Source organism: Macaca fascicularis, chromosome 15 (assembly GCF_037993035.2).
Source record: "Macaca fascicularis isolate 582-1 chromosome 15, T2T-MFA8v1.1".
Classification (NCBI taxonomy): Eukaryota; Metazoa; Chordata; class Mammalia; order Primates; family Cercopithecidae; genus Macaca; species Macaca fascicularis.
Window position 1 is genome coordinate 43,734,492 of NC_088389.1, and position 12,989 is coordinate 43,747,480.

The following is a 12,989-nucleotide window of genomic DNA, read 5'->3' on the forward strand; positions in this document are numbered from 1 at the left end:
CATTTCTTGTTTTCTACAATAACTATGTTCTGGTTGCATCCAGACAAACTTAGACTAAATTCCTCGCTTTGCTTAGCAAGTTCCTTCTGCCTGAATCTTGCTTTTTCCATCTATAAAATGAGAGGAATCATATCGTAGAGAATAGTCAGAGCTGGATACATGGTAGTGATTGCGCTTAGATTACGAGCGAGATGCCCCTGTTTTAGGGTCCTGTGACTCTCGCAGGCTGTTGCGGTTACCTCCTCTGGTAGCGGATTGTGCCATTACTCAAAGTTTCACACACCTGATCTGCTCAAAGTGAGCACTGCCCACTGCTGCCCACTGAGGAGCCATTTCTGAGCACTCTTTCCAGCAAGGGACGGCAACTGAGATGCACTGGGTAGACAGGGCAGAGGCATCTCTTCCTGGGGTCACATGGTAACCCCCTGCTATGATGTAATAGCTGCTACCCTGTCCTGTGCCTTTACTATGTGCCAGGCACAGGGCTGGGCAGGGTCTGGCCCTCTCTTGTTCCCTCCTCACCACCCTCTGTCAGGTAGGAGGAACTAGCCTCAAGTTTGACTGTGGATTGCCAGAGAGGTCAGCAGCTTGCCCGTGGCCCCAGTGAGGGGTCACAGGAGCCAGGATTGAACCCAGGGCTCCCTAGCTCCAAAGCCCAGGCCTCTTCACCCCTAGTGCGTGACCCCTAGTGGTGGAAGCAGACTCACCTGCATGACTGGGGCCTCGGTCCCAGGTCCAGGGAACCACTGGGTGATCTTTGGCAACTTACGTAACCTCCCTGGGTTTCAAGTATGTTGCTGTAAGCAAGAGTAACTTGCGGAAGGAGATGTTAAGTGGTTAAGAGATGTAGAGGCGTCAAGGGTAGGGGAAAGAGCATGGGGGAGTAGAGAGTGACACAAAGGTGCATCTGCCTGAACAGAGAGTCTATGCCTGGTGGTACCCAAACTGTGTCTCATGAAACTTTGGACCTATTGCAGAAGTCAACACGGGGTCTAGAGCAGAGTGGGTGCTCCGTAAACAATGACTGCATGGATGGTGGTTAGATGCATGGATGAATGGACGGGTGGGTGATGGATGGGTGAATGGGTGGGTAGATGGATGGATATTGGGAGGAAGCATGGTGGGATAGATGGCTGGGTGGGTGGATGGATATATATTTATTGAGTACTCACTATGTAATAATTACAGTAACTGTCTACTTCTTGGGAACTTTATATACCTTATCTTCCTCCCTCCTTCCTTCCTTCCCTCCCTTCCTCGCTCGCCTTTTCTCCTTCCTTCTGTTCGGTCAACAAATAGTGTCAGGTACCAGCACTGCAAATCCAATCGTGAACAAAACAGAGAGCATCCTTGGCTTCATAGAGCTTGCAGTGTAGGGGGTGACACACATGTCAGTGAAACAACCACACAAATAAATGGAAAGCAGCTGCTATGATAAGTGTTACAAAATAGAGGTAACCAGTCCTGTGAGGGCCTGTAAAAGGGAGAACTTGACCTAGTCAGGGAGATCTAAGTCTTCCTTGAGGAGGCAGAGGTTGAGCCTGAAGGACAGATAGGAGTTAACTAGGCCAAGGAGGAGAGAGAATCCCCCAGCAGAGGGATGTGCACATGCGTAGCCCCCATGGTGGGAGGAGCGTGGTGTGCACATAGCAGGAGCAGGGGGAGCCTGAGGGGCCATGGAGAGAGATGGATCAGGAGAGCTAATGGGGCCGGGGTGGCAGCGACCTTAGGACCATAGTGAAGGTTCTGCTTTTCTTCCACAGGAAGACATGGATGAGTTTTCAGATGGGGGATGTGGGTGAGGACGGAGGAGATGGTTAGGTGGCTACTGACTGCAGTTAGCCAGACAAGAGAGGATGGGACACGAGCCAAGGTAGTGGTGGTAGACTTCAGAGTCATAGATGAGTTTGCGATTTTTATAGGAGGTAATGGGGCAGGACCAGGTGACAGATTGGATTCAGGGGGTTAGAAGGAGAGAGATGGCAAAGACGCCTCCCAGGCTGCTGGCCTGTACACCTGGAGGGGATGGTGTTGCCATCTGCTGAGATGGGAGACACTGGAGGGACCGGGTTTGGGTTTGAGTTTGAAGGACCTCTGAGACAACCAGATCAGGTATCAGACAAGCACTTGGCTATGTGGGGGGCTCCTTGGGATTCTTTCCATCCCCATGTGATGAGGAAATGGAAGCCAGAGAGTTGAAGTGACAGGGTAAGTTACATGGTGGATACAGACCTGGTATATGCTAAGAAGTGAATGGCCTGTCTTTCCAGAGGCTGAAGCAGAGGATGTGGACAGCCCAGCAAGTTCCCACGAGCCTCTCGCCTGGCTCCCCCAGCAGGGCCGTCAGCTGGACATGACTGAAGAGGAGCCAGATGGGACCCTTAGAAGTCTGGAGGTTGAGGAGGCTGGAGAGAGCTCCCCAAGGTTGGGGTATGAGGCTGGTCTCAGCTTGGAGGGCCGTGGAAACACCAGCCCCGTGGCTCTTGGGCATGGTCAGGCCAGGGGCTGGGTGGCTTCTAGCGAACAAGCCAGTGGGGACAAACTTTCTGAACATTCCGAGGTCAACCCATCCGTTGAGCTCAGCCCAGCAAGGTCCTGGAGCAGTGGGACAGTGAGCCTCAACCACCCTAGTGACAGCCTTGATTCTACCTGGGAAGGAGAGACCGGTGGCCCCCAGCCCACTGCCCTGGCAGAAACCTTACTAGAGGGCCCCAGCCACCACCTCCTAAACCCAGATGACAGAACTGGAGGCAGCGTTGCTCTGGCAACCCCCATGGAATTCCAGGACTCCTCAGCTCCCCGAGCCCAGAGTCCGCAGCCTGCCGCAGATAGATGGAGGAGAGAAACGACCAGATTCTCCTGCCCTCAGCCCGAGGAACACATCTGGAAGCAGACAAAGACGTCACCTAAGCCACTCCCTTCCCGATTCATTGGCTCCATCAGCCCCCTGAATCCTCAGCCCAGGTCAACACGGCAGGGCAGGCCGCTGCCCAAACAGGGAGCCACTCTGGCTGGCCGCTCCTCTTCTAATGCCCCCAAGTATGGCCGGGGGCAGTTGAACTACCCACTCCCTGACTTCTCCAAGGTAGGGCCCCGGGTGAGATTCCCCAAAGATGAGAGCTACCGTCCCCCCAAGTCCAGAAGCCACAACAGGAAGCCTCAGGCCCCTGCCAGGCCCTTCATCTTCAAGTCACCAGCTGAGATTGTGCAGGAGGTGCTGTTGAGCAGTGGAGAAGCAGCCTTGGCAAAGGACACGCCTCCTGCCCACCCCATCACCAGGGTACCCCAAGAATTTCAGACGCCTGAGCAAGCCACTGAACTGGTCCATCAGCTCCAGGTTAGTGGGACTTATGGCTGTGGATGTGTCACCAAGGCCCCTGTTGGCTTAGGGTGGAGGCTAATTGGGGTGGGGAGGCCTCGAGTAGAGGCTGGCTGGGGTGGAGAGGCCTGGGGTAGAGCCTGGCTGGGGTGGGAAGCCCTGGGATGGAGGCTAGTGGGGTGGGGAGGGCTGGGGTGGAGGCTGGCTGGGGTGGGGAGTCCTGGGATAGAGGCTGGTGGGGTGGGGAGGCCTGGGGTGGAGGCTGGCTTGGGTGGGAAGCCCTGGGGTAGAGGCTGGCTGGGGTGGAGAGGCCTGAGGTGGAGGCTGGCTGGGGTGGGGAGGCCCTGGGGTAGAGGCTGGCTGGGGTAGGGAGGCCTGGGCTCTGGGCTAGGAACTCCATGCTGGTGCAGGGAGGGTATACCTGGAGCCCTGAGATAGACCTAAGCCCTTTGCTCAAAAAGACCAGTGATTGTACTCATGTTTCAAGGATGATCTGTTGAAGTGATCATGTTTCAAGGGAAATAGTCATGTTTCCCCTCCAGACCGCGAGCTCCACGGGTGTGGGGAGTTTTGGCAAGAGCATATCATAGGTGGCCTGTGTGCCTCCTTCAGCAAGCACAGGATGCCTGCTGGTCTCTTGTTTGTGATTTTGACAGCCTCTGATGGTCATTGTCTTGGTCTAGTCTTTCATTTGGGGTGACAAAGTGGTAGTATGCTAATGCTCTCACTCCTACATTAATTGCTGGAAATATGCTAAAAAGTAAAAGTGTCCCTCATCAACTACTTGGTTACCAAGTTCTTGCTTGTACGGGAAAGGTCAGCGAGATGCTCTGTTCTGTCCTTTTACTGTTACCGTTACTGACCCATAATGGTCCTTCGTTACTTAGTTACTGACCCGTTTTCAGAAGGAGTCAGTTCCTCACATCCTTCAAAGGTGACATGCTTTTCCTTTTTTCCTGCAATGACTTGTTTTTATAAAGCTCTTTGGGTTTGTTTAAGGCAAGTGACTGAGTAGGTGGAACAGTGATTTTCAAGCCTTCTATTTTTCTGCCACGGGACTCTTGGATGATTCATTCAATTAGCCATTGAAGAAAGTACTTCTTAAGCACATGCTGCTTAAACACCGACAGCGCAGCAGGGGGAAAGACAGATATGGGCCTCACCCCACAGAGCCAACCGATGGGCAGGGCATTTGGATAAATAGAATCGTGGCAGCCATCTGCGATGTGGGTCATGTGTCAAGGTAAACCAGCCAGAGGCCCTCAGTCTGGACTCGTTGTCACGGAGGTAGAAAAGTTGTCCCACTGCCCTCTCATGCTCCAGAACTTGAACGTGGTGGGTCTGTGTTGCACACAAGCCTGAAGATTGCTCAGCTTGGATCCCACCATTGAATGGTTTGCTATCAGGGTCTCCCAGCAAGGAGGGGTGCATTGTGTGCCTGGGCATATGACCGTGTTGCTCCCCCTTTTCTGCAGGAAGACTACCACAGGCTTCTCACCAAGTACGCTGAGGCCGAGAACACCATCGACCAGCTACGCCTCGGGGCCAAGGTACCAGGCTGGGATGGGGTGGAGGCATGGGCCCAAGTCCCCGAGGAGATGACACTTTTCCATAGCTCTAGAGAAAGGCCAGTGCCTCCTCCATCTACTGAGGCCCTGAAGTTAGTGGAACGCCAGTTTGCTTCTACCCCAAGGTCCCTCTGTGACCTTGGGCAGTGACCTTGCCCTCCCTGGGCTTTCTTTTTTTTTTTTTTTTTTTGAGTCAGGGTCTTGCTCTGTCACCCAGGCTGGAGTGCAGTGGCATGGTCATAACTCACTGCAATATCAACCTCCTGGGCTCAAGGGATCCTCTCGCTTCAGCCTCCCTGGTAGCTGGGAATACAGGCATGCATCACTGTGCCCTGCTAATTTTTTTTTTTTTTTTTTTTATGTTTTGTAGAGACGGGGTCTTACTTTGTTGCCCAAGCTGGTCTCGAACTCCTGGGCTCAAGTGATCCTTCTGCTTCAGCCTCCCAAAGTGCTCCTGGGATTACAGGCCTGAGCTACCATGAGCCCAGGAATTTCATAAGACTCTCTCTCCTTCTAGATGGGCTTGGGAGTAAGGCCACCTGGGTTCGATTCCTGGCTCCATTGCTAACCAGCTGTGTGACCTTGAGGAAGTTACTTGGGCTCTGTGAGCCTCAAAAGAGTAACACGGAATTTCTGCTCAGCCCCTGGTGCTTGTTCTTTGGGCCTGAATCTTCCTGGATCACACCTTTGCCTTTCTCCCTCCCCACAACCTCACCTGGCAGAGTATGGGGCAGGAGGAGAGCAGAGGGGAAACCCACCACCCCAGCCCCCACCCCGTCTTAGGAGGAGGCTGTGAATTCTCCATCTTCCTCTTTCCTGAGTGAGGCAGGAAGTGGGACCTGTGCGGCCCCTCGTGGCTTCCTGCTTTTGCTGTGCCCTCCTCTTGCCTCATCAGGCAGCAGTGGAGGAGGGGTGAGAGCTGAGGTGCAGAGATGCAGATGCCCCAATGCCGCCCTCCCCCCCCCCCCCCCCCTTCATGCTCCAGGACCCCGCCCCCGCCACAGCTGCTGCTCTCAATGCTGAGAGGCACTTCCGGGGCGGGTGGGAGGAGGCCACTGTGGTGAGGAAACGGAAGGGGGCCTGTTCTAGGACCAGGAGTCCCCCTGCATCCCCACACCTGCTGCCTGGCACAGGCAGGCCCCTTCCCTCTTGGCCTCTTCGGGCACATCTGTAAAAGAGGGCTAATCAGACTTCCTCCTGGGAGCCAAGTAGTCTCCTTCCAGCTTTTTGAACTGCTGAGCCAGATCTAGGGTTGGAAGAGACGGGGCAGTCGGGAAAGGGAGTGGAGGGGGTTTGTTAGGTCATCCTCTCTGGGGAAACCGCATTCTCATGGCTGCAGACTCCAAGCAGGTCCGGGGAGAAAGGGACTGGTCATCAGACCCAAACACTCGGCTTCCCCATTTGACAGATTGGGAAACTGGGGCTCCCGTTGGGGTAGGGGCCGCTGACGGTCATGGAGTGGTGGGAACTGAAGGCGTGGAGCGTCTCCACCCTCCCTCCTCCCTTCCTCCTGCGCTCATTTAAGGGCATGAGTCAGTATACAGAAAGCATTTACCTGGCACTAGGCAGGCACTTCGTAAGAGTTAGGGAATATTATTATTATAAAGATGTTTACTGCTAGGCCTCTTGTATGTCAGCCACAGTGACACAGGTGGGGTGGACACAGTGTAGTGCAGCTGGGGTGCCTCCTCTTGTGGGTGCTCCCTTGACCCTGTAGGACTCAGGGTCCCCCCCAAGTGTGGTCACCCTGCCCTGGCTGGCACCCAGACCCCTGGCTCATGTGTGTGAGGGTGTCACAGGAGGAGAGGCCGGAAATGGTTCTGTGTCAGCTCACTCACTCCCACTTTCTGGAAAAATGATTGCTATTGCTTGGCCTGAGGGCTCTGCTCCCTCCCCCAACCCCTCTCTCAGCCTCACAAAGTATGAGCACCTTTCAGGGCTCTGCCGGAAGGAAGCAGGATGATACTATCACCTCCCGCCCAACCCCATCTCACAGCTGCCCTGGGGGAGTAGTACAAGGCAGGCTTGCAGCTCCAATGTGCAGAAGAGAACAGAGCCCCAGAGCAGGGAGGGGATTCACTCAGGGTCCATGGGGCTTGAGGAGAGCTGAGATTCCAGCTGGCCAGCCTTCCTCACTCCGTCTGGACCTCTGTGCACTCTACCCTGAAGGCTGGAGAGACCCCAGGACAGCCTTTTGCTCAGAGCCCACGAGTTCAGAGGCAGTTCTCAGACCTCCCAAGGACCCACCGAGCCACTTCACTCTGCTCAGAACCCACGGCGGAGGGCTGGACCCACCTGGGAGGGAGCCGCGCTGGGGATGTTGCACTGGACACCCCATCTAGGCATGGTGGGTAGGTGGACAGCAGTGGGTGGGGACCCATAGGAAGGAGATTGACATTCACTGAGCAGCAACAGGTATCCCACCCTAGGTTCAGGGTCATCTTATTTGAGCCCCTCCACACACACACTGAGGTTCAGTCAGGTGGAATGGTTTGCTCAACATCCCATAGCTGGTGCAAGAGGCAAAGCTGGGATTGAAACCTACATCTGCCTGATTCCAGAACAGATGTTCTTTTCCTCAAGTGTGGGTAAGCCCTGGCACCCAGGCCCTGGCACTGGGTGTGGAGAGAGGCATAGGGATGAGGCGGATTGATGACTGTTATAGAAATAAGAATGGTCATAGGTGATGTTTATGGACCACTGTCCTAAATAATTTGCAGTTGGGGAAGCTGAGGCACAGAGATGTTAAGTAACTTGACCAAGATCACTCAACAAGTAGGTGCCAGAGCAGGAGTTGGAACTCGGCAGCCTGGCTCTGAAGCCCACGAGTGACACCACACTCTAGCAGAACTAGACTCGGTAGTTGTGGGATCTGTAGCCGGGGAGGCCTGGCCCAGGAACACGGATGGGTCTGGAGCCTTGGGGTTGGGGCAGGACCAGGGAGCCCAGCTGTGGGGCAGGGAGCCAGGACTGGTCAGGAGTCACTGGTTGGCTCTGTTCTCTACACTGGCCTCTGGCCAGGGTTTATGGTGATCTCACTGCATTTGCTGCCATGTTGCCACCTCCCCCCAGCCCCTGTTCCTCCATCTCAGCTGAAGAGAGATCTGGAAGAGCTGAGGTGACCAGAAATTACCCTAGAAGGAATTACGGAGATAATGTAAAACCACCCTTTTTCAGTGTGTTCTGATGGCCACAAGTTGGCCCAGAACCCCCTGGGTGGGGATGGGGGGAAGGGGAGGTTTCTGTATGCAGATGAGTTGGGGAAACATCTTCCTCTCTCTTCCTCCTCCCCTCCCGCCCTATTCATAAAGCCCATTAGCATTTTAAAGGCTGAGAGAAATCCATCTGTGCAGAGAATATTCATTTGTTTAACCCAATGTTTCCCAAATTTACGGGTCCTCCCTTCACAGAATTCTGATTCACCTTTTACAGAATCCCCCGAGGGAGTGAATCCGGCCTTGGGGAGCACCCGGGACACCTGGCTGTGTCCAGGGAGATGGGCCCTGGGAGGGCCAGGCCCGAGCAGCTGATGCTGCCACCCCCACCGCCACTCCCCACCTCATGGCTCTGCCTGGGCATCTGCTCAGGTTTTGGGCTTCTCTGCTTCAAACTCCTTTTTGGTCCCTGAAACAAAGGGGCCTGCTGGTTTCCCTGGCCTATCCCCGTTCCCTGTCACTCCCCAGGTGGGGCCTGAGGCTGAGAAAGGGGTCTGGGGAGGGAAACACGTCAGAGGGCTGGGCCTCCCCTGGGATTTGGGTCACCTCAGGAGAGGGGTGCTGATAGGAAAGCCCCCACAGGGGAGTCTGAGCAGATGGCTGAGGGGATTATTAAAATCCAGCTTTGTTCTCATCTGGGGAGGCTGGGCCTGAAAGAGGGGGAGGCGGCGGGGGGGACCATGCCACACTTGGAGTTGATTTTTCAGCCACAGCCAGGACCTATACAGCTTAAGCAAGAGAGGCTGCTGGCCTGGGGGCCAGGGATCCCCTTCCACCGGGCCCACCCTAAACTGCTCATTCCTGACCTTGGTGCAGCGGGGGCAGTTAAGATAACCCCCCAACATCATGATGAGCAGGTGCCACTAAGGGGTGTTGCTTTTCCATGGGCCTGTCTCCATGGTGGCTGTGCAGATGATGATGGCGATGACGATCATGGTGATGGTAGTAATGGTCATAGTTATGATGACGATAATGGTAAAAATGGTGATGGTGGTGGTGATGATTGTGATGGTGTTGGTGATAATGGTGATAGTGATGGTGATGGTGAATGATGGTGATGCTAATAATGATGATTGTTATAATGATGCTGATGGTGATGATGGTGGTGGTAATGACAGTGGTGGTGATGACGATGGTGATGGTGATGGTGGTGGTGGTAGTAGTGATGACGGTGGTGGTGATGATGATGGTGATGAATGTCAGGGTGGTGGCCGCTATTTATTGAGCACTTATATCATGTGCAGAAAAGTTATTAAGCCAACTAGGACTCAGAGGTGTGCTGTGGTAGAGCCTGGGCGGGAACCTGGGCTCTGACTGCAGAGCCCACATGCTAAGCTAGAGTTGGCAAACTTTCTCTGTAAAGGGCCAGATTGTGAAAATGTTTAGCTTTGTGGAGCATATAGTCTCTGTCACAACTACTCAACTCTGCCACCAGAGTGTGAAAGCAGCCATAGACAACACATAAACAAACAGGCATGGCTGTGTTCAATAAAACCTTCTTTACACAAACAGAACATAGTCCTCTCAACTCTGCTGTAAGCTCTTGAACAGCCCGTGGTTTCCCTCTGCTTTCGAGCTTCAAGAGGTCTTCCTTGGTCACCTGCCTGACTCCAGACTGCTCCCTCACCAGCTGGGCTGGCTGCCATGTTTTAAATCTGTCCTCAAATGATAGAGATCCGCTACCAATGGCAGATTAGTTTGTTCACTTGCTGGTTCACTCATTTATTCAAACAGCTATTGGTTGCTATTATTATCAACATAATTATTGGAAATGCTTATATTTGTTAAGAAATAATTATATGGTATATTATGATATAATTATAACATACATTATTAATAAAAAAATTACTGTTAATAGTAGAACCATAGGTATTGGGGTCACATAGAGCAGTGTTGTAATCCTCATCCAAGGACTTATCAGCTGGGGATCTTGAGTAAGTGACTTAATAACCTCTCTGTGTCTCAGTTTTTCCTTCTATATAATGGGCTGTTGGGGTCCCCACCCTGTCTTCCTTTCAGGACCACCATTAAGAGTAAATGAAAGGGCACGTAGTTCTTCACCTATGTTTGGCCCAGCCAAGGGCTGCACTGAAAGATGGTATTTATTACTACAGGGCATGTGTGTTGAGCTCCTGAATGAAGATGAGGTATTTCAGGTGGATTTGCCCCTACCCTGACTTGGCTCTGCTGTGCCTCCCCGCTTCCACAGGTGAACCTGTTCTCTGACCCACCCCAGCCCAGCCACAGCATCCACACAGGAATGGTGCCCCAAGGGACCAAGGTCTTGTCCTTCACCATCCCACAGCCCCGCTCTGCAGAGTGGTGGCTGGGCCCGGCTGAGGACCCCCAGGCCTCTGCGGCCTCAGGTGAGTCCGGGAGAAGAGCCGCAGCTGGAGGCTCCTTCTGTCTGGGATTCTGCTCTGTGGGGCTGACTTGGTTCACCCTGGGGATGGCACTGGCCTCAGGCCAGGGGAAGGAGGGAGGCAAGGCCCCACCCTGGGTACTTTGACGCAAAAGGGTCAGAGATGTGGAAAGTGTCCTGCTTTGATCCACAGCAGCCTGGGGGCAGCCCTGGCCCTGCCACTTGGCATCTTGGTGACCCTGGGTGAGTTGAAGACATAGAGTATTGTCCCTGGGGAGCCCATATCTCAGCCAGGCCCTGCACTGAGCCTTGACACATGTGACCTCAGTTCATCCCCACAATAACCCGCTGAGGTGTGCACTGTTGTCACACCCATGACAGCCAAAGGGATCAAGGCTTGGAGAGGTGAGGACAGGCTGAGTTCATACAGCTGTTGAAGGGAAGCGTCTGGATTGGAACTCACGTCTCCCTGTGTGAGAGGCCACGCTGTTGACTGGGAACCCGGAAGCCTAGCACAGCTCTGCTGCAGCCAGCCGTGTGACCTGGGGCAGATCTGCACCTTGTCCTCCCCTGTAAATGGGGGACAATGCTTTACCCAGCCCACTTCCTGGGGCTGATGTGAAGATAGCACATGGTGACTGAGCTGTAACTTGATGATGGAGGTGGTGGCTTTGACGTTCAGCCTCAGTCCTTCAGCTCCTGGAAGGACTGTTCTTGGCTCCAGCTTTCAGCAATTGTGTATTCCAGGGTGGCCATCAGCTCGAGGAGACCTGAGCCCCTCCTCGCTCACCAGCATGCCCACCCTGGGGTGGCTTCCAGAGAACCGGGGCATCTCCGAGGACCAGTCCTCAGCAGAGCAGACCCAGGCACTGGCTTCTCAGGCCAAGCAGTTCCTGGCCAAGGTGAGTGGACTCCCAGCTTTGCCCCTGAGAGACTTAACTCACCTGGAGAACGCAGAACCTCTGCCTGCTTGGGTGAGAAGCGCTCTGGGAGTCTCACTTGTCATTCCCCTGCCTCTGCACCAAGTTAACTCAGCCATCCCCAAAACATGAGCCCCTCCCTGGTTTTAGAGGCCACACAGCTCCAGCCTCCTCCTTGTCACCAGTGCTAGGTTTCACCCTCCTTTTTGGCAATGCATCTCATCAAAATCCCTCCAGTTGTGCTTCGAAGTGTCTCTAGGCTGGCTCCCAGGCAACTCTGAGCACTTTCAGGATTCTGGAAGAGTAATAGAATCTCTACTCTACCTTTTCCTCTTCAGGATAAGTTGCCTCATTTTCTTAGTTCATTTTATTAAATAAATCACTTCCCAGTTACTTCTCAAGGGTCTTTGTATCTTCATCCAGCAGTCCAAGTAACCATGAATTGTTTGCAGGTCTGTTTATAACTGTACATTGGCTTTACTCCAGAAGTGGCTTAAAGTACCTTATGAAAATACATACATTTTAGCCACATTCTGAAAACAGAAGTGAGGAAACAGGGGCAGAGAGGAAGTAAGGGTAGAAAAAAGTAAAGTATGTGAAGTGAGTAAATAAAATGTTCTGTTGGACCCTAAGCACATTAGAGTCACACATTTAGCTTTGAGCTTCCTAGTTGCCAGTGCCAAAAGAGAAATGCAATAGTTATATGCACCACCCTGCCCATAAAACAAATTCTTTCAGAGAAGCACCACCATTGTATTCTTCCCTTCCCTTCCCTTCCCTTCCCTTCCCTTCCCTTCCCTTCCCTCCTCTCCTCTCCCTTCCCCTCCCCTCTTCTCCCTTCCCCTCTCCTCTCCTCTTCTCTCCTCCTCTCCCCTTCTCTTCTCTCCCTTCCCATCTCCCCTTCTCTCCCCTGCTTTATTGAAATATAATTCACATACCACGCAGTTGACTCATTTAAAATGTATGCGTGCTTCAGTGGTTTTTAGTATATTCACAGTTCTGCCACTGTCACCACAGTCAATTTTAGACACTTTCATGAGCCACTAAGAAACCTCATCTGTATTAGGCGGTCACTCCCACTCCCCGTTCCCTCTTCCCCCAGCCTGTGGCAGCTGCTCATCTGCCTCCTATTTTTATAGGCTCACCTATTGTGGACGTCTCATAGCAATATATTCATGCAATATTTGTCCTGTGTCTGACATCTGTCACTTACCATGATGTTTTCAAAGTTAATCCTTGTTGGAGTAGCACATACAAGGACTTCATTTCTTTTTCTTTTTTTTTTTTTTTTTTTTGAGACAGTGTCTTGCTCTTTCGCCCAGGCTGGAGTGCAGTGGTGCAATCTTGGCTTACTGCAACCTCCGCTTCCCTGGTCCAAGCAATTCTTCTGCCTCAAGCCTCCCTAGAAGCTAAGATCACAGGCACCCGCCACCACGCCCGGCTAATTTTTGTATTTTTAGTAGAGACGGGATTTCACCATGTTGGCCAGGATGGTCTCAAGCTCCTGACCTCAGGTGATCTGCCCGCCTCAGCCTCCCAAAGTGCTGGGATTCCAGGCTTCATTTCCTTTTGCCACCACCATTCTTGGTTCCGTAGCCGGAGACA

The 12,989-nt window shown here is 53.1% G+C and overlaps 1 protein-coding gene across 16 annotated transcripts in view; it reads left to right on the forward strand.

Annotated features, from left to right (window-relative positions):
* Positions 1 to 12,989, forward strand: part of AKNA (AT-hook transcription factor) — a 61,086-nt gene that overhangs the window by 18,632 nt on the left and 29,465 nt on the right. For all 16 annotated transcript variants that reach the window (XR_012424441.1, XR_012424440.1, XR_012424435.1 and 13 more), the window contains 4 exons: positions 2,271 to 3,337; positions 4,795 to 4,869; positions 10,312 to 10,468; positions 11,212 to 11,366. Coding sequence is in view for 10 of the 16 variants with exons in the window: in XM_045373709.2 (XP_045229644.2) it covers positions 2,271 to 3,337; positions 4,795 to 4,869; positions 10,312 to 10,468; positions 11,212 to 11,366 (1,454 nt within the window). In the remaining 6 variants the exon portion in view is untranslated. The remainder of the gene's footprint in view (positions 1 to 2,270; positions 3,338 to 4,794; positions 4,870 to 10,311; positions 10,469 to 11,211; positions 11,367 to 12,989) is intronic.